General features: G+C 49.2%; 1 protein-coding gene across 1 annotated transcript in view; it reads right to left on the bottom strand.

Moving 5' to 3' along the window:
• Positions 1-24,085, bottom strand: part of NIPSNAP3A (nipsnap homolog 3A) — a 61,723-nt gene extending 37,638 nt beyond the window's left edge. The window contains exons 1-3 of the mRNA XM_075339428.1: positions 23,878-24,085; positions 4,600-4,807; positions 3,606-3,764 (exon numbers count right to left, since the gene is read on the bottom strand). Coding sequence (XP_075195543.1) covers positions 3,606-3,764; positions 4,600-4,807; positions 23,878-23,937 — 427 coding nt within the window. The 5' untranslated portion in view covers positions 23,938-24,085. The remainder of the gene's footprint in view (positions 1-3,605; positions 3,765-4,599; positions 4,808-23,877) is intronic.
• Positions 24,086-24,879: the final 794 nt, after the last annotated feature.

Below are 24,879 nucleotides of genomic sequence, written 5' to 3'. Positions count from 1 at the left end.
AACCCTGGCCATTCTTTGATTAGGGTCTGCTGGATACAGCCCGCACAGAGGACTTTGTTGTAATCAGGTCACAGAGAGGATTGTCATATTGCACATTCTTAATGACGCTGCTTGGAGGTACACTTTTTCTGTACCGAACAAGAAAGGGGACATGGAAACGGGGTCTTAGTAAACACATCTGACCACGAGGTTCACTCAACCCCCTTGACTCCTGGCAATACCGGATCTGGAAGCGGATTCTTTCCTCCCAACCCTCCTGGAACCCACCGACCGAACGCTGCCCGGACTGGAAACAGCAGTCCTGGAACGATCAGCTGAGCTGCGTTCTGAGTCACGCTGCAGTGACTCCTTGCGCTGCTCCTAACTGCGGGGTGAATCTCCTGCCATAATGAAAAAATGGAGGAGAAAAAAACTCACCCGTCCCTTACGCCAGCCACATTTTAAAAGGGAGAGCTCCGTTTCAAGGACGCCGCCATCTTGGATCCTAGTGCGCATGCGTCCTTCAGTCAATTCCTGGTCACACCGCGCACGTCACCAGGGTCTACGCATCATTTCCGGTCGGCGCTTCCTGCTTCACTCCAGCGTGCATACACAGCAGGGACAAGCCTTCCAGCGGCCGCCGTTAGTGCACACATCTCTGGAGCGACGCCGAGCCGAGCTCCCACTCCAGGCCCGCGCCACACCGCCACAGAGGCCTGAGACCAAGGGGGGGGGTGCATCCAGGCCTGAGCACCGGCTTCTGGTAAGTACCAGGCTTCCACACCGGGTCGGACCTGGGACAGCAATGGGTTGTCCATACCAGGAAATCAAACTGATGCGAGGAGAGGTACCGCCTTTTTATCAGTGGGTTTTCTGTCCTGATGTGGGCGGAACCTCTCAGGTTGTGCTGTCATGGGCGGCAGGGAAAATTCTTTCTGCTACTATCAAAACTAATGTTGGAGGCTGTTCACATTAAACTACCTCACCCTGTTCCACAGGCATCATTAATCAAGCACCATTTACTTGGGCCTACTCCGCCTTTATCCATGGCTGCTGGTCAGACAGTGTGAGGGCCAGTTCTGACATTGTGCTGGTGTGTGTGGCCTTGCTGCATATGCTGGCACCTGGACTGCCTTTATTCGCAGTTATCTGTCTTTGTAACATGGGAGCGGTTCTGAGATGTCACAGGTATATGTGTTGCTTTTGTATGGTTCTGCTTATTAAAATATTTAGGAGCCCGTATGGCACAATGGTAAATTATATAATATAGAGTAGGACCCTTCTATTGACATTTGCCGTGACGTGGAAGGGGTAGCTCAAATTATTGATCAATTGTTTGCTAAAAATCTCGTTTTGCATTATAGTACAGTAGGAATGAATTTGTGAATTTTACACTTTTTATTTGTTGCATGCCATTCATAGGCAGTGCTGGCTCTCCCCTTTCTATAATAGCCTATTGTGGTTGTATGCACAGATACTCCAGTCTCTGCTTGGGAACTCTGCAGATCCTTCAGAGCTACCTTTGGTCTCTGTGCTGCCTCTCTGATTAATACCCTCCTTGCTGAGTGTTTTGGTTTGCGGCCCTCTCTTGGCAGGTTTGTTGTGGTACCATGTTCTTTCCATTTGATGATAATGGATTTGATGGTGCTCCACGGGGTCATCAGAGATTGGGATTTTTTTTAGAATCCAACCCTTGACTGTACTGCTCAACAACTTTGTCCCTAACTTGTTTGGGAAGCTCCTTGGTCTTTATGGTGTTGTTTGGTTAGTGGTACCTCTTGCTCAATAGTGTTGCAGCCTCTATGTCCTTCCAGAAAAGGTGTGTAAATACTGACAGACCTTGTGACACTTAAATTGCACACATGTAGACTTCAGTTTACTAAGCATGTGACTAAAGCCTGCTTTACACCATACGATCCAGCATACGATATCGTATGCGATCGTACCTGCCCCCATCGTATGTGCGGCACGTTCAATTTGTTGAACGTGTCGCACAAACGAGTAACCCCCCGTCACACGTACTTACCCGTCCATACGACCTCGATGTGAGTGGCGAACATGCACTTCCTGGAGTGGGAGGGACGTTCGGCGTCACATCGACGTCAAGCGGCAGCCGGCCAATAGAAGCGGAGAGGTGGAGCTGAGCGGGACGTAAACATCCCGCCCACCTCCTTCCCTCCGCATTGCCGGCGGGAGCCGCAGGACGTAGGTAAGATCTGTTCATCGTTCCCGGGGTGTCACACACTGCGATGTGTGCTACCCCGGGTACGATGAACAACCGGACGTTCAATTTTTAGGAATTGAACGACGTGCATGCGATGAACGTTTTACCGTTCAATCGCAATCGCACGTAGCTGTTACATGCTACAATGTAACTTACAATGCCGGATGTGCGTCACTTATGACGTGACCCCGCCGACACATCGTAAGATATATTGTAGCGTGTAAAGCGCCCTTTATAAAAGGTAATTGCTTGCACCAGAAATTGTTAGGGGCTTCATAGCAAAAGGGGAGAATACATATGCACATGGCAATTTTTAATTTATTTTATCCTATAAATTACATTTTTTACTATATTTTTCTCACTTCACTTCCCCAACTTAGACTATTTAGTGTTGATGCATCACACAAATATTTAAATACAGGTAGTAATGTAACAAATAGGTAAAAAGCCAAGGAGGTGAATACTTTCGCAAAGCACTGTATCTTTTCTTTTCTTTATTTTAAAAGCATTCTTACATTGCAGCAATTTTTTCCACAACTGCTTAAAACTTTTTGCACAGTACTATATATGTGGAGAGTATTTTCTTACATAAGTTTTTGATGTAAGTCATTGTAACAAATGCATACCGTACGCTATACTGTTTACTGAACGCCTCCATTTTGAAAACTGCAGTCGATTACATTATTGTATATACTTAAGTTATGTTGACTCATATCTGGTAGTATTTATAAGAGTCCATTGGGCCCTTATGGATAAGTTTAGTGTATGTGCTTAGCAGTCACTGTCAATATTTGCAAAGCGAAAGGCGTGGCACAGATTGAAACCTCAGGTGCCACAACTGTGCAGACAAGCCAGCAAGATGCTTCTTTACAGGGGTCACCTCTGAACAGAATAAAGCAAGCGTGAACAAAGGCAAGAGATATATATATATATATATATATATATATATATATTTGCAACTGTGTCATCTGCCGGACTCGTGGTGTCAACATCTGGAGGGGGTTTAATATTACTACTGCAACTAATCAGCAAATGACGATTGTCTGCGGCCGTCACATTGTGTCTAAACATCACCGAACTGTTGATTAGCTGCAATGGTAATGTGATGCTCAAAGACTGGTGGGACACACAGTAGTGAAAGCGGACACTTGATGCTTGTACAGAAGTTGGTTATATGATTTTGTTTTATCACTATGGGCCCATTGACAAGAACCTTTAAAGTACGAGAAGATCCTTTCAAACATAGAAAAAAACAATACAGTTCTGCACTGGAAAAATGGTTCAACTAAAAGTAAAACCTATTTATTAATTGAGATTAAAAAAAAAAGATAATTGTTAAGTAGAGTTATATTTGCTTAGTTAGTAACTCATTATAATAGAACTAGAAGTGAATAGTACTAACCTTCTTTTTCAGGTATCTCAAGTTTACACCAAGGTACCAAATAAGCAATCTCATTGTCTTGTTTGTCCATCATGGGCAGTGCTTTAGATATGTATTTCTCCTTCCATGATTTGTCTTGAGCCAGCTTGGAGCGTACTGCTGTTCGATGTGTAAAGCTGTCTATAGAAAAAAATGACTCATTAGGTTAGCATACCAGATTAAAGGGGTTTTCAGCAGAGCCAATCATAAATCTCTACAGTCACCATATTTGACTGCAGAATACCGAATCCTGACAGTGTGCAATATGCGTGCTGTTGGGGTTCCTGTCTATTTCCATCGCAAGTGCTACTCACATTATCACAAGTATGTGATTTGCGTAGGTGCAATCTGTTAGCTTCTCATCTACTTCTCTCAACAGAATATTGCGAGAAGAAGGTAAAGTTGCTAGTCAGCATAGAACTGCAACACCGCAATTCACATATTTGTAGTCATGGGATGACCACTCATAGTAAAGTTTCATCAATCTGCAAGCACTAAACCAGTACTTGGATTCATTTTTAACAGCCATGAGCACACAATGAAGAATTGATCACTCCTGTTTCAGGGATATAAAACAATACGACACACCATGACGCTAGAAAATCTAAAGACTAACATTGATGAAGCTAAAGGAGTGGTGTCAGGTATGAGAAAGAATAATCTTCCTGGAGACAGGACTGACGTATCACTATTGCCAGGAAGTTTGCAACAGAAACATATGGACGTAGGAACCTCCATCTACGAAACAGAATATAGAGCTGCTCCAATGGACCCAGCACATCCATCGGGTCCATGCAAGAGAAATATATGGACAGAAGTGACTTCCCTGGCGACCATGCCAGATTGCCAGTGGTTAGAGAAGAAGAACCTGCAGAAATAGGCTGGTCAGCTTTCATGAAATAGTGATCGATAATCAGTAAACACTATTGAGCAGCATGATGTCAAATCGTCTATCATTTGTAAATTAGCATCATACCATATTTCCATATGTGAAACACCTTATTCAGTCCACCTAATTCATAGGTCCAGTAGCCAACCATCTCTGAATGAGCGGTACGCAGATGAAGGTTCTCCTGTGTGAGCTCCATGAATGAATTCATCATTGACGGCTTGATAGAGTAAGTGCGGAATTCATATAAGGTAGTGTCATGTTGGCGAGGACCTGTAGCAAATGCAGCTGTTGCCTAAAGAGAAACGTTTTGTTACTTAACTAGTACAAACAAAATAAAAAAAAAAGAAAAGATAGGGTGCAAGAAATTCATAAAACATAGTCAAACTCACTCCCATCATACACCTACATGTAAGGAGCACATCAGTATACTTGAGCTTTTTGGAGGGTGATGTAAATTGTGTCTTTGGCTAGTGTCCCCCGGCTGTATTTTCTCCATCCGATAAGACGGTCCGATTATGTTAATCAGACTGATTGGAGTGGGATTCATTTTTCTCGGATGTGGAGAAGATTGGAAAAGGAAAAAAAAAAAATGTCTCCCTCTTCTCCATTCAGTCAGTCCATGAAAATCAGCACACACTAGAATAGCATCATAGTGCAGACTATTTACATTTTTCACGGAGCCCTAGAATCGAATGGCTGAGTGCGATCCGATTTACAGAGGCAATGCGTGCATGCTGTAATTTTTTTCTTCAGCCCATTTGGACCAAGGAAAATAATCAGATATGTACATTGACTCGTTGAATAACCTTGGTCCAAGTGTCATCTAATGTTTTTCGGAGTGCACTCAGACTACATCCGTCTGTATGAGCCCTTTATGTTAGGCCTCATTTAGAGGTTTGTGTTACATACATTTATAGCACATATCACGTGTCCATGCAAAACACACGGAGACACAGTGTCGGACTGACCCACCGGGGCACCGAGGAATCCTCCGGTGGGTCCTGGGGCCCCAGTGGGCACCCATGCCTTATATTGTGCAGGGTACCGTGGGCTTGTTACTGTGGGCTGGGCAGGGGTGTTTCTCAGGGCCAGCATTAGAGCGGGCAGACTGGGCCCCCATGCTCTGAGGGGCCCGCCAACCTTTCCATCATAAACTGCAGTGATCGTACAAATTCTGTGCGATCTCTGCAGTTGCAGAATGACCTGTGGTGGCATCACAGTCATGTGACTCACCAAAGGTCCTTGCACTGCGGGATCCTCAGGCCTGCACAAAATGGGGTGCGCACAGGACCTGCAGACTTCGCCTCTCATATTTAAATGTATGCGCGTCTTTCAGGCGCGCATACATATGAACAGTGCAGCGCCAGGACAGAAGAGCTCCTCAGCACCGCACCGACATGCTGTCATCACTGGGGCCGCACGGAAGAAGAGGACATGCAGGCACAATGTAAGCGCTCCTGTGGAGCCGAACATGACAGAGAATCAGTTTAGATGCAGGGGCCGTGGTGGGGGAGGGGCGGTGTCACTTTACAAGTGACATTATCGGGCAGTGGGGAACAGGATGGGGCAATGAGGGACAGGATGGGGCAATTAGGAAAGAGATTGTGAAAGGCGGCATAGTATAATTAGTTTAATGAGGAGTGAGGGGAACTTTATGCAGAGACGTAGTATGGGGGAGATATTATAGAAAGGGCATGTTTTGGGGGGACATTAAAGAAAGGGACACTTTGTGGGGCTATTTTGGAGGGTGGATATTTTGTGCAGGAAGCAATTAACAACCCCTTCTGATTCCCCTTGTTTCACCCAGCTAAAATAACAGACCCTGTATTCACCTCTGGTGCTGGCACTGTTTCAGCACTGTCAGTAATCACGATTCGTGGCTCACATTACATTGTGACACCACAGGAGTCCCACGTTCAATCACTGCCAGCTTCTGTCTCCCCACCTTAGGGGTCAACAATCATTTGAGGGAAAATAGGGGTCCAGGATGGGAGACTTTATTAAATAAAGGCGGCCAGGATGGGTACATTATTAAATAAAGGGGGCCAGGATGGGAGATATTATTACTATATGGGGCCAGAACGAGGAACATGCATTATTGGTTTTTGGTAGCAAATAGTGGAGATAATTACTGTAGGGGCAAATTAGGGGACATTATTACTGCTGTAATATAATTTAATTTTGAGGCTACTGTCTTCCATGGGGGAACAAAAGTCTGACGTGGTGTAGAAATTGGGTGAAAAGTGAGGCATGTGCTCTGTCAGTGAGCAGCTATAGGTGACTGTGTGTTATTTTCTTCAGAGTCGTGTCATGGCAGGAACAAGTGATGATGGTCAGTGCCGGATGAAGAGAGAAAGCAAAGATGAATAACTTCAGCTAGAGACGTTACTGGTAAGTCAGTGTATTACATGTACACACACACTATACACTATATACACCGCTCCTGTGTATAATGTTACAGTGATCACCAGTATTACCTGTACACTGACACTATATACAGAGCTCCTGTGTATAATGGCACTGATGGTAATATTAGTGTTATTAGTATTGTGCTATTTATTCATGATCATTATTGTAACATTATTTGTGCACTGTGTGGTGGTAATATGTGGTCTGGTCACAGTGGGGTGGTATTTCTCTGTTGTATGTGGTATTTGGTCATTTATGTGGTCTGGTCATAGTGCTAAGGTATTTCTCCCTTGTATGTGGTAATATTCGGTTACTATGGGGTGGTAATATGTTATTGGTCATGGTGTGACGGTATTTCTCTCTTGTATGTGGTATTATTGGTCTTGCTATAGTGAATTGTGTTGTGTCTGGAGGTCACTTTCTATCAATAAAGGGAAGATTATTTCCAGTAGAGATTAAATACTTGAATGTTTAACCCCACCCTGTCATGTGACTACTAAACCGTAGCAAATATGCTAAGTAATCACCTATTCTAAGGTCATGTGCCCATGTTGAGTATTTGGTCAGTATTTTACATCAGTATTTGTAGCCAAAACCGTGAGTGGTAAAATATGAGGAAAAGTACCGTATTTTTTGGACTATTAGACGCACTTTTTTCCACCCAAATGTTGGGGGAAAGTGGGGGGCGCATCTTATAGTTGAATGTAGGGCATGGCTGTAGGGAATGAGGGTGCTGCAGTAGCGCGGGTAATCGGGGGCACGAGCAGGCTGCAGCAGCGCCTGCCGTGACCACGTGGGCCCGTTCATTTCATATACACGCCCATCATCCCGCCCATAATACCTCAGCGCTGATGCCAGCGCTGACAGGTGGGCGGGTTGATGGATGGGGGATGTGCGCATATTAAACAACCAGCCCGCATGTTCACCCCTGGCGAATACAGCCTGGAGTGATCATGCGCGGCTATATTCACTGCCCCCCACGCATAATCATCAGCGCGGGGTGCAGTGAATCACTATACTCACCGGCCATGATCCCCGCAACATCGCTCGTCCTCCTGTCTGTGCCGACCGTGGCTGTGTGTGGAGACTAGCGGTACGCACAGCGATGACGTCATCCCTGTGCGGACGTGTCTACACACAGCCGCGGCCGGCACAGAGAGGAGGACATCGTGATGCTGCAGGGATCGAGGCCAGCGGCGCTGCTGCTGGCACAGTCGGGAGGAGGAGAGATGCTGTGTGGAGCGAGGAAAGGTGAGTATGAACGTTTATTTTTTTTTTCGTGTGCCACAGGATTCGGCCATATACCAGGATGGGGTATATAGCAGGATGCGGCAATATGCCAGGATGGGGTATATAGCAGGATGCGGCCATATGCCAGGATGGGGTATATAGCAGGATGCGGCCATATGCCAGGATGGGGGTATATAGCAGGATGAGGGCATATACCAGGATGGCAGCATATAGCAGGATGAGGGCTATACCAGGATGGCAGCATATAGCAGGATGAGGGCTATACCAGGATGGCAGCATATAGCAGGATGAGGGCTATACCAGGATGGCAGCATATAGCAGGATGAGGGCTATACCAGGATGAGGGACATATATACAAGGATGGGGATCATATACAAGGCAGGAAGATCATTATCAGGATGGGGTACCTTAGTAGAGAATTTGGGGACATTACCCCCCCCATAACAGTGTCAGCAGCAGATCCTCGCCCTATAACAGTGTGTCATGACCACATTTTTTGCATAAAATTTTATTTTCCTATTTTCCTCCTCTAAAACCAGGGTGAGTCTTATGGTCTGGTGCGTCTTATAGTCCGAAAAATACGGTATAATAGAAACACCTCTGCCTATTTCACCCACTCCTAGTTTTGGCTTAGAAATAATAATGTAACATTCTGACCAAGTACTGAACGTGTGAACGTGGCCTAAAGATAAGTGATAACTTATTAATCTGTGGGAACCGATTGCTGGGACCTGCACCGATCGTGCAACTTTTATCCCCTTGAAAGTGGAGCTGATGTCCAACTCATCACCTGATCCATTCATTCAATAAGTTATCACCTACCAAACCTGTGGATCAGTGATAACTTGTCACCAAACATCCCCCTTACTGCAAATTACTGTAATTGTACATCAGTTATTGTGTACACAGGAGATGTGCAGGAGCCTGTGTTTCACCATCGATGCTCCACTATAACGGGGATAATGGCTAACAGGTATTTGCATATCGCTGTAGGGTGGGCCCCTGGAGTGAATTCCTCTGGTGGGCCCCAGACACCCCAGTCCAACCCTGCGGAGACATATCAGTGTTATTCTTGCAGAACGGATGACAATGGCCAATACAAGCCTATGGGTCCGTGAAAAACATGTACAGCACATAGCTGGCAACAGTGTACTCTGCGTGTTTAACATTCAAAGTATAGGAGAAGTTTTGTCACTTTTCTTTATCCATATGCGAAAAACACTGATGACACACAAATGGTAAAATTGGACTCATAGACCGTACACTGATACAAAACAATGATGACACCGGTACCATTCTTTCATGAATGTGTTTAAATATGGACGTCTAAATGAGACCGTATATTTAGGTTTACACTTTGACCTGTCTCACTATATCCCCTTCACTTCACATGGTAAGGAATGTATGGTTTTACAGTTGTAAATCATTGATTCTTTTTATGAACCTGACGAGGTGCAGGACCAACGATGAAACGAGTTGTTTGTTTAGTATCTTCAATAAAACTACCAGTGCTGGACTTGGAGTGGTTAATGGCACCTAAGTTTATTATTTGAACCTAGCGGAAGACAATGAAGATAAAAAGCTTAATTTAGAGAAAGCCTGTTTAACACATTGCCATAAGACCTTTTGGCTATGTGCGCACGTTGCGTTTTTTCCCGGGTTAACGCTGCATTTTGAACTGCAGCGTTCCAGTGCCAAATTGCATGCGTTCAGCTTCCCCAGCAAAGTCTATGATAAGTCTGAAAATTCAATGTGCACGCTGCGTTTTTAAACACAGCGTTTTGGATGCCACAAATCGCTGCGGGAAAAAAAAAAAAGCAGCATGTCACTTCTTTTGTGCGTTGTAGCTGCGTTATCCACACATTGAAATCAATGATGTGGGTCAAAACGCAATAAAAATGCACTTGGACTGCATTTTTGTTGCGTTCCGCATGCTTTTTTGACAAACAAAACGCAGGTCTTTTCAGTCTCTGTCGATGTCGGCCAATCTCTCTCTGTCTGTGGATGTCGGTCAATATCCCTCTGTCTGTCGGTCTCTTTGTCAGTTGGTCGCTCTGTCTGTCTCTCTCTGTCCATCGGTTTCTCTCTGTCTGTCCCTCTCTCTGTCCATCAGTCGGTCTCTCCCCCTCTCTCATACTCACAGATCCCCAATCACCAGCGTGGCGCTCTACGGCTGTCACAAAGCTCCGGCGGCTTCTCTTTTGAAAATGCCGGCCGCTCATTATTCAATCTCGTATTCCCTGCTTCCCCTGCCCACCGGTGCCTATGATTGGTTGCAGTCAGTCACGCCCCCACGCTGAGTGACAGCTGTCTCACTGAAATCAATCGCAGCCACGGGTGGGCGGGTCTATATCGTGCAGTAAAATAATTAAAAAAAAAAAAAAAAAAAAAACAAACAAAAAACGACGTACGGTCCCCCCCAATTTTGATACCAGCCAGGGTAAAGCCACACGGCTGAAGGCTGGTATTCTCAGGATGGGGAGCTCCACGTTATGGGGAGCCCCCCAGCCTAACAATATCAGCCAGCTGCCGCCTGGAATTGCCACATCCATTAGATGCGACAGTCCCGGGACTCTACCCGGCCCATTCCGAACTGCCCTGGTGCGGTGGCAATTGGGGTAATAGGGAGTTAATGGCAGCCCATAGCTGCCACTAAGTCCTAGGTTAATCATGGCAGATGTCTCCCGAGATACCTTCCATGATTAACCTGTAAGTTAAAGAAAATAAACACATACATCCGAAAAAATCCATTATTTGGAATAAAAAACAAAACCCCCACCCTCTTTCACCACTTATTAACCCCCAAATAACCATACAGGTCCGGCGTAATCCACACGACGTCCCACAATGCTCTCAGCTCTGCTACATGAAGCTGACAGGAGCGGTCACAGACCAGACCGCTCTCTTTCAGCTCCACGTAGCGACTGAAGTGAGCCGCACGATCAGCGATGACGTCACTCAGGTTACCCGCGGCCACTGCTGGATTCTCCAATTGTGACAGCAAGTCGCCCGAGTGACTGAAGTGAGCTGCACGATCAGCGATGATATCACAGGTGAGTTGCGGTCTCGGGTGGAGAACTCCAGCTAGCCGCGGGTAACCTGAGTACCGGCAGCACTGATCGCGCTGCTCACTTCAGTCACTCATGTGATTTGCGGTCACCTTCACGGGTGACCGCTAATCAGGACGCAACACAGACAGAGCCGTGGGATGACAATAAAGTCGGGTAAAATTCATCTGAGTTCATTCTCATCGCACGACTGTCTGCTGTCAGTGGGCATGTAGCAGAGCTGAATTGCTGTGGGACCGCACTCCAAAAAATGCATGCAAAACGCATCCAAAACGCATGCGGTTTGGATGCATTTTTTTGACAAACGCAGTGTTTACAGTTTTAGAGGGTGCGTTCTTTTCTGCACTGCACAGAACGCAACATGCGAACATTCCATTATAGTAGGGGTGAGCAACTTGGTTATCGATCTATAAAAGCTTTACTGGTATTTATTTACGTCAGTTATTTATTGGGTGACCTCCACAATTCTGGCGTCTGTGTCATTTTATGTTTCAAGGTGTTCTGGATATTGGGTCTTGTGATACCATGGCAGTTTACAGATTTCCAGAGAAGTGTATGGCATGTTAATACCGAGAGCAGAGAGGCTCCGACTCAGCAGGGAAAGGTCTGCTCTGATAAGCTTCAGTCACAACTCCAAGGACACCGAACACTTCTGTACATGACCTTAGATGAAAAACACTGAAGTGGCCCAGATTCATAGAGGTCAATCCCAGCAGGAACATAGAGGGCACGGGTCATATTACCACATTGCTGCTCTTACACATGACAGCCATTCAGACCTAGATATTTAGGGACTGAATAGTTGTGGAATCCATAACTTCTCAACCTCTACAGAAACATAGCTCCATTGGCCACCTATGTTGTGCACGCAAGAGAAACACTTGCACTTTACCTGTCTTCCCATGCACTCTTCATTTCAGATGGACGGGAAAGTCTGGTTTTGCAGTGTATGTGTGACGCCCTGACAAAACCAGGTAGTCACACAATAGGCCCCCGCATAACACCTTCCCTCATCTAGGTTACATATAGCCGACCTGAAACCCTAGTCACCCCCCTCAGGGAAAGACAGGCACACCAGTGAGCGGGACCAGGCGGTTAGGGAACGCCCACCCAGGGGTCTAGATAGCCCGGGGCGGGAAAACAGTAAGAGAAAAAGTCTGTAGTTCAAGTTGAGAGGAGTGTGGGCTGGAGCTAGGTGTAGCTCCCGGGAGAAGTTCAAGTTGAACGATGCCAGGGTCAGAGCACTAGTACCTTGGCTAGGTGGCAGACGGTGGTCTCCGTCAGCAGGAGACTGTGAAGACGGCTCAGCAAATCCGAGGAGGACTGGAGCAGAGTTGGAGCCCGCCAGTACCGACACCGGAGATTCGACCGGAAGCCGTGCACAGAGGGGGTACTCTGACCCTGAAGCCAGGACCGCAACCAACGGCCTAGCTAATCAACCGATTGAGGGCAAGATTATAGGTCCTGTCCCAACCAAAGTCCCAGAAGTAGACAACCACCCACAAAGAGGGATAGGACAACCGCCAGGGCCCATAGATCCCACGGGTCAGCGTCAGCAGGCACGGTTCCTCAGGCACACACAAAGCCGGGAGCGGACTCCCATGTTCCATACCGGGAAGTCCAAACACACAACAACAACTAGTGCAGAGGAAGAGACGGCGACCACCAGCCCGGGTGGGGGATCAAAGTACAACCGGCTGCGGCGGCCGGCCACCAGCACCTTGGCTTACCAAAAGACTCGTGTGATTCTTTTACTTGTGAGTAACCAAACATCCCCTGGTCCATCCGGGTGCGCAAGCCCCTGCCATCGCCATACCCTGCACAGAGACACTGGGCCCCGGGGCAACCATCCCCACCCACTGAGGGGTTAACATCCGGCTGCCATTACATCTCCCCCGGGTATACCACAACAGCAGCGGTGGTGTCCCACTTCACCACACACCGTGGGTGGCGTCACGAACCGAATACGGTCAAGGCCGTACAACTACGCCCCCCTTTTCATTCGGCATGTCCGCGTGACCCCCGGGTCCGGAGGATCCCTCGAGCCACGCAGCGGGTCCGGATCCGAGCAGCGCCGGCTGATGGCACGGGGGCGGCACACCCCAAAACTTGGCGTCACGAACAGGATTCAAACCCATCCACCTACCTGGTTGAAGTGCGCCTTGCATTGGACAGTCAGCGGTGATCCGTTGAAAAATTTTCAGAAGTCGCCATTTTTGCCGCCATTTTTAGGCGCGAAAAACTACAGCCCAGCGTCTTCTCCCCCGAGAAAGGGCGCGAAGCTGAAGTCCCGCCCCCTGGGAGAACGGCCGGAAGGAAACAACACCCTGAGGCCGAAAACAAAACTAACCTGCCGCACGAGGGCGTGCTTGCAAAAGACCAAGGGGGGGCGTGCGAAGAGTCTGCAGCATGTGACCTGAGCAGATAAAGGGCAGAGACGCCAGGACACCGACAGCGAAACATGGCCGACCAGTCTGGCAAACCAGCAGTGGAGGAGCCCGTGCCCGGAACAGCCGACTGGGTGGAATCCCCAACCGAACGCATGTGCCGCAGGATCCAGACTCAGGCTAGCTTCTTGCTGAAGCGATGGACGGCCGAGATAGCGGAGCTGGCTGCAGCTGTTCGGGCCCGTGAAGTGGAGGCGACCTCGGAGGAGCGGGTAAGCGACCCACACCTTTATGTCCCACCGGAACCGGCCCACCAGGCTGAGGGGCTCGGTCTGCCCCCGTCCGCCACACCACCTCCCTCACTGCCCGTACCTGTGGCCGACCCCCCGCTCGGTCCGCTGGCACAAGCTACGGCAGCGGTACCCGTACCATCTGCCCACGAGGACCCGCCAGCGGAATCCGGAATCAAGCCGCGAGCACGTCACCGCCCCGGCACCCGTACCAGCTCCACGCCAGACTAAAGCCCGGAAGACGTTTTCTCCGGTCCCGAGCCAGGCCGCAACCCCGATGACGGCCCCAGCAGTCCGCCCGGCCGCAGCAGAGGTGGCGCCAACCGGAAGTCGGTAGCAGCTGAGACGCCAACCGCTCCCCAATTCCCAGTCCCGGCTGAGGCGCAGCCGGGATGCACCTGTAGGGCAGCAAAGCAGGCCACAACACAGCGGAATCCTCCATTGCCTGTGGTGCCAGTCGCAGCCGGCACGGAGGGTGTCCGGCTGGGCTCGACCCCCGCGCAGGTGGAAGCAGAGTACGAGGCTGGAGCCCCGTATTGGGAGCAGCAGCGGCGCCAGCTGAGGAAGGAGATCACCGCCCGGGAGAAGAGGAAAGCGGAGGTGCTGACCCGGACCTACATGGAGAAGGACCACCTCCGGAATGCCACCTTCCAGGTGCGGGGCCCAACCTATCAAGGGCAGATAATGCCCAGAAAGGATGTGGTTTTACATATGAGCCGGGCCTGGAGGCCAAGATCTTCGTATTCCGGAGGTATGTGGCCCCTCATCTGCCCGTTGGCCACCCAGACCGAGACCTGGAGACTGGAGAGTTGGTTACGTACACCCGGCATTGCGGAGAGAGGGGGTGGTTCGCCCTTGATGTCAAAAGATGGGTGAGCGATGGAGAAAAATTCTACCTCCGCCCCTCTCCAGCACAGAGGATAATGAGTAGGTAGCGAAACCCCAGCTACCCCCAGTGTGAGTCCCCGTTGGGACTGTTAACCGTTCAAAGTTCCCGTTTGAAAAAGTTTTAAAAATGGACAATGGCCGTGAACTGGCAGGCCAACCCAAAAACTATTGGGCCTTGTAAATAGTCCCTGACCAACCTTCTCACCCTGCTGCAGTCTCTGGAGAGGCTGGGTGGAGGAAGGGCCTGCGGTAGAGTCGGCCGAGGCCCAGTCACCACCAAAACTGGTGGCTACCCTCAGGGTCAGGGGTCCCTTGGACGTGGGGCCCTTGAAAAAGATTGCCGGGTAAGGAACTTTTTACCCGGCCCTTAAGGCAACACCCAGACCTGTCCTGGACTTGGGCAAGGGGTTCGCACCATTATGCTTAGCGTTGGCACAAGGGGGTAAGGTTGTTTTGGGTGGGAGTGAGGTGAGAAGGACCCGGTCCATCCCGTCCCGGTTTGCATGTGTAACGTTTAAGAAAAGTGCCTCCCGCAAGGGAAGAAAAACAAAAATGTACCACTGTTATTATGCTTGTAAAATGTTCTTTTTATCTTTTCAGTTCCTGTTAAATAAATGTTGGCGGTCGGACAGCCCGCGTACAGTCTGTATTAAACCAAGGGGGAATGTGACGCCCTGGCAAAACCAGGTAGTCACACAATAGGCCCCCGCATAACACCTTCCCTCACCTAGGTTACATACAGTTGACCCGAAACCCAAGTCACCCCCCTCAGGGCAAGACAGACACACCAGTGGGCGGGACCAGGCGGTTAGGGAACGCCCACCTAGGGGTCTAGACAGCCCGGGGCGGGAAAACAGTAAGAGAAAAAGTCTGTAGTTCAAGTTGAGAGGAGTGTGGGCTGGAGCTAGGTGTGGCTCCAGTGGAGGAGAAGTTCAAGTTGAACGATGCCAGGGTCGGAGCCCTGGTACCTTGGCTAGGTGGCAGACGGTGGTCTCCATCAGCACGAGACGGGAAGACGGCTCGGCAGATCCGAGGAGGACCGGAGCAGGGTTGGAGCCCGCCGGTACCGACACCGGAGACCTGACTGGAAACCGTGCACAGAGGGGGTACTCTGACCCTGAAGCCAGGACCGCAACCAACGGCCTAGCTAATCAACCGATTCAGGGCAGGATTATAGGTCCTGTCCCAACCAAAGTCCCAGAAGCAGACAACCACCCACAGAGAGGGATAGGGCAACTGCCAGGGACCATAGATCCCACGGGTCAGCGTCAGCGGGCACAGCTCCTCAGGCACACAGAAAGCCGGGAGAGGACTCCCGTGTTCCATACTGGGAAGTCCAAACACACAACCACAACTAGTGCAGAGGAAGAGACGGCGACCACCAGCCCAGGTGGGGGACCAGAGTACAACTGGCTGCGGCGGCTGGCCACCAGCACCTTGATTTACCAAAAGACTCATGTGATGCTTTTACTTGTGAGTAACTAAACATCCCCTGGTCCATCCGGGCGCGCAAGCCCCTGCCATCGCCATACCCTGCACAGAGACACTGGGCCCCGGGGCAACCATCCCCACCCACTGAGGGGTTAACATCCGGCTGCCATTACATCTCCCCCGGGTATCCTACAACAGCAGCGGTGGTGTCCCACTTCACCACACACCATGGGTGGCGTCACGAACTGAATACGGTCAAGGCCGTACAACTACGCCCCCCTTTTCATTCGGCGTGTCCGCGTGACCCTCTGATCCGGAGGATCCCTCGAGCCACGCAGCGGGTCCGGATCCTAGCAGCGCGGGCTGCTGGCACGGGGGAGGCACATATGTTATTTTTATTATGAAACCACAAAAAACAGAAGTGGCTCGGCACCATAGATTAATAAAGGACCCAGCTGGAAGACACGTGGACCGGGGGTATAGTTACAATACTGCAATAAGGTGGTGCACAACCTTGCGTGGCAGAGTTCATAAAAGTTTGTATCCTGAGAAGACAAGAATATAGGTGGCACTCACCGATGCATATAATCTTCTCTTTATTGTTTCATTTCATTAAACCATAGCAGGTGAAGTGGTGGATGCGGGCGGCGTGCGGGACGATAGCCATTTTGCGCTAGAGCACACTTCAACAGGTACTTAACCTGACAGAACCAGTACAGAGTGAAACGGCAATCATCTCGCACGCCGCCCGCATCCACCACTTCACCTGCTATGCTTTATTGAAATTGAACAATAAAGAGAAGATTTTACACATTGGTGAGTGCCACCTATATTTTTGTCTTCTCACGACACGGATCATTTTTATTGTAAACCTGGAAGCCATTAACAATGAATATGCTTTTAGTATTTGTCATTTGTGTCGAACTACATGTGCACATGTTCAGTGATAACATGTGAACGCAGCCTAAGATGTAAAGCCTTATGTGGTTCTACTGAACCTTGACTTTATAGTTATCCCAGTCCAGGTCATGTGCAATCCTAATAAGTGTAAACTAGACTGAGCCCAATGGGACTTCACAGCACTATGGATTAGGTTTTATCTTTTCTGTGCATTTTATATACCAAGTAAAATGGAAGAATATTTCTGCTCAGAACAATGAAAAAAAGCACAAAAGAAAATGAGTTTGATCCAATGGTCAGATGCAAGTCAATGAGTGCGTTGGAAACATTGGATTGCACTTGGATGACATCTGAGTGCAGTCCGAGTTCCGCAGACTAAGAGGATGGAGAATTTTATTTTCTCCATATCCCAAAGAATTGGATCACACTCTGATCAGTGTCATTTGCATAACTGACCAGATTCTCTCGGATGAGAGAATCTACATTCATCTGTATGAGCCTTTAATGATCGATACAACAATTCAGCCTAATTTTGACCTTTTTTTGCACTATTATTAGTGTGCTGGATTTGATTTTTATAAATTTTTGGTCTATGGGTCCGTTTTTACGATTCTCCATGAGTGTACCATCCATTTTTCTGGCATGCAAAAAAACAAATTCCAATCGCCATCTAGTAAACAGTAGAGAAAAAAAAGAGACAAAGGGGCGCCAGATAAGTTTAGGTTGAATTTATTTATTTTTTTGTGAGGTCTACTGTCTGTTTTTTCATGTCTTGATGAGGAGGCATGCTGGAGTCCGACGCTCCTGATTCATAAGGAATCTGGCATGTCTGAAAAGTAAAGTTCTGCTCCATGTGCAACTCACAACTATCTTACTTTAGTCCGACACTGAAGATTTGTAAGGCTATGTGCGCACTAGGTGTTTTTTGCGTGTGTTTTGATTAAGAAAACTGCATGATTTTGCTTCACCAGCAAAGTCTATGAGTTTTCATTTTTGCTGTCTGCACACAGCGGTTTTTTTTAGCTGCGTTTTTGTGGTGCCCACAAAACCGCAGCATGTCAATTATTCCTGTGTTTTTCACCCATTGAGTTCAATGAGATGTTCAAAAACGCAATGAAAAACGCAAATTGCAAATATAGCTGCGTTTCTATGACTAAAAACGCAGCTATAAACGCAAGGGGTGGTAGTACAGTGACGTGTACAGGAAGAGGATTCCTTCTGTTGGTAAACAGAAAAGCGTGAAAACATATTCACCTGTCTGCAGACTCCCGGGACACGTCCGCTCCCTGCTCCTCTTCCCGGTACTGCCACCCCTGCTCCGGCTGTGTGCAGACTCCCGTGACACATCCGATCACTGCAGGACCTGCCGGTGATCAGCTGATGCGGTCACCTGACCGCATCAGCTGATCATATAAGTCTCGCGGTGAGGCCGGCTTTTTACCGCCCGGCCGGCTTAAACTATCAGCTGATGCTGTCAGGTGACCGCATCAATGATTACCGGCAGTTCCTGCAGCGTTCGGGCTGGAGTCTGCACAGAGGTGAGTAGTTTTTTGGGGGTTTTTTACTGATGCATCAGCTGGTTGTATAAACGCCGTTTATACAATCAGCTGATGTGTCATGTGATTCACATCCTTGAACCTAACATCCTCTGATCGCTTTGCCTTTTTTTCTGGCAAACCGATCAGATGATATTGGATCGGATTGGACATCGCTGGACCCTTGACCCAGGATTACTGCGGAGGGGGGGTTCTTTATTTCAATAAAGATGGAGTCACTAATTGTGTTGTATTTTATTTCTAATAAAAATATTTTTCTGTGTATTTTTTTTTTTTTTATCTTTACTAGAAATGCATGGTGGCCATGTCTAATATTGGCGTGACACCATGAATTTCGGGCTTAGGGCCAGTTGATAATACACAGCTAGCCCGAACCCCATTATTATCCAGCGAGCCACCCGGCATCAGGGCCGCTGGAAGAGTTGGATACAGCGCCAGAAGATAGCGCTTCTATGAAAGCGCCATTTTCTGGGGCGGCTGCGGACTTCAATTTCCAGCGGGAATGCCCAGAAAGAATGGGCACCCTGCGCTACGGATTCCAATCCCCAGCTGCCTAGTTGTACCTGGCTGGATACAAAAATTGGGCGAAGCCCATGTCATTTTTTTTTAAAGATAATTTTAGGAAATAGAATTTAAAAAAAGGACTTCCCTATATTTTTGGTTCCTAGCCAAGTACAAATAGGCAGCTGGGGGTTGGGGACAGCCGTACCTGTCTGCTGTACCTGGCTAGCATACAAAAATATGGCGAAGCCCACGTCTTTTTTTTTTTTTATATTTTTGGGCAAAAAACTCCTGCATACAGTCCTGGATGGAGTATGCTGAGCCTTGTAGTTCTGCAGCTGCTGTCTGCTCTCCTGCATACACTAGTGGATGGAGTATGCTGAGCCTTGTAGTTCTGCTCACCCTGCCTCTCCCTCAGCATACAATACTGGATGGAGCATGCTGAGCCTTGTAGTTCTGCAGCTGCTGTCTGTTCTCCTGCATACACTAGTGGAGAATGAAGGAGAAGAGATTGAAGCAGGAAATGTCATCAGATCTTTTCTTTTTTTCTTCACCAATCTTTAATGGCATTGTTCAATGATAAAAAAACGCATAAAAACGCAGTGAACAAAAACGCAGCAAAACGCACCAAATCGCGGTAAAAATGCATGCGTTTTTAATGCGTTTTGCGTTTTTTAGCGGCCAGAAACGCAGCGTTTTTGATGCCACAAAAAAATGCCTAGTGCGCACATACCCTAACACAGGGGACGCTGTCACTAGTCATTTTTCATGAACAAGGGTTACCTCGCCCTTGTCCAGTCTCAACTTTGTCAGAGCTGGTTGAAAATGATGTGAGGGCGCAAACAGTCAAAAAACTTTGGTACAATCCTTTGATGAAGCAGAAATTTCTTGTAAAACCTTTGATGAACTCGAGCTCGTGTATGGGCCCAGAGGAGGTTGGGGGGACTGTAGTCACCTCTATGATTGATTACTCCTCCAGTCTCCATCAGTCTCCTGGTGGCATAAACAATGTTATATGGTGGCTGAAGCCAATCAACAGCCACTGATCGGCAGCACCCTTCACATTTCATCCAAACGTGGTCACCACTTGGCTGCAGCTGACCCCATAGACTAAATGCCCCGTCACACACAGAGGTAAATCTTTGGCAGATCTGTGGTTGCAGTGAAATCATGGACATATTGTTCCACTTGTACACAGCCACAAACCTGGCACTAATTGTCCACAATTTCACTACAACCACAGATCTGCCACAGATCTGCCGCAGATTTATCTGTGTGTGTGACAGGGCCTTAACAATGGCCGGTGTGTGATCTGATGTTTTGTAGGATCACACTAACTGAAAATATGGCCATCTGGTCCCTGCCCTTATAATACAGATGTCCTAAGGTAGAGGGGCATTTGTAGGCACCAGGGAGTAGATTTCAGTACACCCTCCCATATTATACTTCTGTCTGCAAAAGCTAAGCTGAGCCCTTAGACAATGAAATAAGAGCATAAAGGCAATTGGTATATCAGAAAATGCTATATTCGGGCAGACATAGGGTTAAAGAGAACCAGTCCCGTCAGCAGGATTTCGCTAACTAAAGAAAAGACAGTGTCTGGTTTAAATTTTGTGCCTGCACCGTACTACCGTGTTTTTCCAATAATAAGACCTCCCCAAAAAATAAATCCTAGCAGGAATTTTCAGTATTTTTAGTGTAAGGCTTAGCTATAAGACCTCCCCTGAAAACAAGCCCTAGTCGCAGTTCAACAATGAAGTGTCCATGCTGCTAACAAAAGTCAAAGATACTGCAGGACACTTCATTATAGACAGCAGACACCCCTAAAAGAAAGAAGACTGAAGACCCCCAATCATACTCAGCAGACACCAAACAGGAGGACCTTCAGTGGAACACACACACACACACACACACACACCCATCAGATCACGTACCCACACAAATCAGATCGTGCACATGCCAACCATCAGATCGCGCATACACACACACACACACTCAACTCACCACTTTCAGCGATACCGATTGCTGGGACCTAGTGCGGTGGAACGTATAGAGGACCTGTGGTGGGGTTCATCGATGCGTTCCACTGCTGAGACCTCCATGTGCTCCGCTGCACTGACCTGCTGGCTGGAAGCAATCAGTATCGCTGGATATGGCGAGTGTGTGTGTGCGACCTGATGTGTGTGTGTGTATCAGTGCGTGAGTGTGGAGGAAGGACCATGTGGAGCATACCTTCTGGGAGCACCCACTGAACATCGCAGGATGACCTGGGAACCACGCAGATGTCTGGGGTCTGATAAGTATGATTATCCTGGGAAGGGGGGCGGGTGCTTTTTTACCCAAGAATAAGGCCTCTTTCACACGTCAGTGATTCTGGGACGTTTGTGCTTTTTTTTTATACGTACCAGAATCACTTACATACGCAGACCCATTATAATGAATGGGTCTGCTCACACATCAGTGATTTTTCACTGACCATGTCTCCGTGCGGCGTACCCGCGTGTCCGTGATTGCCGCACAGAGACATGTCCATTTTTTTCTGGCATCACTGATGTCCCACGGACCACGCAGTGGTGTCGTCCGTGAAACACGTGCCAGAAAAAAACGTGCTTTTAAAATAAAAATCATTTTTACTCACCCAGCTTCAGGGGCGCTCTCTGCAGCCCGTGCAGCTTGCTGCTTCTGAGCCGGCTCATTACTGTCACGCATATTCATGATGCACGACACAGCCGACCCGGAAGCAGCTGCTGCGGGGGTCAGCGCCGGCCGGATGCTGCACCGCGGGAGCGATCAGCACCATTGAGAGCGGGCACAGGTGAGTGAATCTCTAAGTGCAATCACGGAGCCCGGATTGCACTTAGACAACCCACGTGTGCCGTAAATCACGGCACACGGAGGGACATGTGCGTGTTTTACACGCCAGTGAAAAACGTCACTGTTTTTCACTGACGTGTAAAACGGGCCTAAGACATTTTCAGGGCAAAAAAAGTATGACTTTTTTATTTTCGGAAAAACATGGTGGCTGCGGGTGGTACTTGCACACATTGACCTCCTGGCAGTCTTCAATAAAACGGCCCTGGTAGCAGCACAGCGCAAATTGAGATCTTGGCTTGCCATTGAGCTGAGATCTAAATATGCGCATGCACCGCCACTTTACTGAAGACTGTCAAGAGATCAATGTGCGCAAGCACCACCTGCAGCTAGGACGGCACAGGCACAAAATTTAAGCCAGAAAGATTATAAAGACACCGGAGACAGCGTAGGGGCCGGAGCAAAGCTGAAGACCTGCCCTGACAGGCCCACCACCCACAAGCTTGCCCCCACAGGCCCTCTAATCTACAAGGCTGACCCCTACAGACACGCCAGTCTACAGGCCCGCCCCCACCACCCATAGGTTTGCCGGTCTAAGGCCCAACGCTCACCCCACACGTCTGCTGATCTACAGGACCGCCCCCACCCCCACAGGATTGTTCTGACAGGCCCACCCACCCACCACAGTCTTGCTCCCAGAGGCCTGCCGATCTATAGGTCTGCCCCCCACAGGCTTGCAACCCCCCTACAGCTCTGCTCTGAAGCACAAAGGTATGGTTACAAGAAAACATCACACAGGCTAGTTTCACACTTGCGTTCAGCGCATTCCGTCACTATGGAGAATAGCGCAGTCCGTTAACGGACCGCGCTACTCTCCATAGAGTTGTATGGACGACGCACTGTAACGCAAGTGTCTGCGTTGCATCCGCTAGACGACGCAGCAGCGTTATTTTGACGCTGCGTCTAGCGGATTGAACGCAGCATGTAACGTTTTTCTGCGCTTGGCGGAGTGTCAAAAAAACGCAATCTGCAGGAATCCGTTAGGCGTCCATTGTTTTTATAATGGACGCCAATGGTGACGGATTCCGTTAATGCAGCTGTCTTTACACAACTGCGCATGCTCAGATGTGTAAAGTCAAGGAAAAAAAACTACAACGGACTGCGTTATTTTGTACGATCTGCAGCATGCGTTGTGCCACTATATGCAACGCATCCGTTGCATCCGTCACACAACGCAATGCTACGGATCCTGTCCAACGCAAGTGTGAAAGTAGCCACACTCATTACCCACAAAAAAGATACAGTCATCGCAGGTAACATAAGTGTAACAGCGGGAATATGGATCTGTCTGTTCTTTACTTAGCAAACTCCTGTGGTCATAGGGTTAATCTGGGAAATAGTGTTGCAATGCTGGCGGACCACCTTACTGAACGTGCGGCTCGGTGTGCACAGGGCGCTCCAGGCACCCCCTCACTGTGCGGTCAGGTACACGCTCACCCCGGGACTGACAGCTTCCTCTGCACAGAGGCCCCGCAGAGCCGGCTGCAGTCCCGGGAGCGTACCCGCCACTGACCGCCCTGTGCACGCCCCATGACTGGGGTAACTATTATTTCTCCCGGTAGCCGCACGTTCAGTAAGGTGGTCCGCCAGCATGGACACTATTTCCCACATTAACCCTGTGTCTGCAGGTAAATAGCGTTTTCCGAGGTGACCGGTTCCCCATAATACAGCGGCGTTTTACCTTCATGGAGGACTTATATATTACTAAGGGGCTTTACATTTTCTTACTTATAATTAAAGGGCATGATGAGATAACTGTTCATTAGGGTTACAGCTGTACGCGGAGATATCCGTGAGCACGTGACCTCACCTGTACACCTTTCACCGAGAGACTCCCCTTTAAGAGCAGGGTCCGCAGTGTGCACAGCATCCTGTCAGCCCCTGCAATGCTGTATGCTGAGGACAGAGCACTATGGACACTCGAGGGATGGCTGCTTGTCACTGACACTTCTCACACTACAGTGCAAGGCTCCGGGGGCAGACGAGCAGCTGCTCAGGAACCTCCAGCCTCAAACCGCGCCCCCTCCCCCTGGCAGACCGCGCCCCCTCCCCCTGGCAGACCGCGCCCCCTCCCCCTGGCAGACCACTCATCCAGCCTGAGACCGCGCCTCCCGCCTGAGACCGCGCCCGCTCCCCATTGGAAGACCACTCATCCAGCCTGAGACCGCGCCTCCAGCCTGAGACCGCGCACCCTCCCCATTGGAAGACCGCGCCTCCTCCCCCTGCCAGACCGCGCCTCCAGTCTGAGACCACGCCCCCTCCCATTGACAGACCACGCCTCTCGCCTGAGACCGCACCCCCCAAGGCAAGCCGCGCCCCCTTTCTTGGCAGACTGCGCCTCCAGTCTGAGATCACGCCCCTGAGGCAGGCCGCGCCCCTTGGAGCACACCGCGCCTCCAGCCTGAGACCGCGCCCCCTCCCCGGGCAGACCACGCCTCCAGCCTCAATAGCGGCCTTCTTCCCTGGCCAGTCACGCCCATCCCCGTGCAGACGCCGCGCCTCCAGCCTGAGAAGCGCCCCCCTTCCCGGGCCAGACCGCGCCCCCTTCCCGGGCCAGACCGCGCCCCCTTCCCGGGCCAGACCGCGCCCACCGGTCTTTGCCACTGCAGCCAAGATACAGGGAGAGTGGACTGTACCAAAGTTCCAGCAGGATATAGTGTGGAGCGCACCAGCCGCTGCCGGAGACCTATGACAATAGCTGTCACTTATCTTCTCTGCCTTATCGATCTCTTCAGGAATGGATGGCGGCAGCCCTATGGGATGTCAGCTGTCTCACTGCAGCGACTCAAGCGCCTATTTCATGTTATTGCAC

The sequence above is a fragment of the Anomaloglossus baeobatrachus genome, chromosome 1, assembly GCF_048569485.1.
Source record: "Anomaloglossus baeobatrachus isolate aAnoBae1 chromosome 1, aAnoBae1.hap1, whole genome shotgun sequence".
NCBI classification, from domain to species: Eukaryota; Metazoa; Chordata; class Amphibia; order Anura; family Aromobatidae; genus Anomaloglossus; species Anomaloglossus baeobatrachus.
This window is presented reverse-complemented; position numbering and strand designations above follow the sequence as displayed.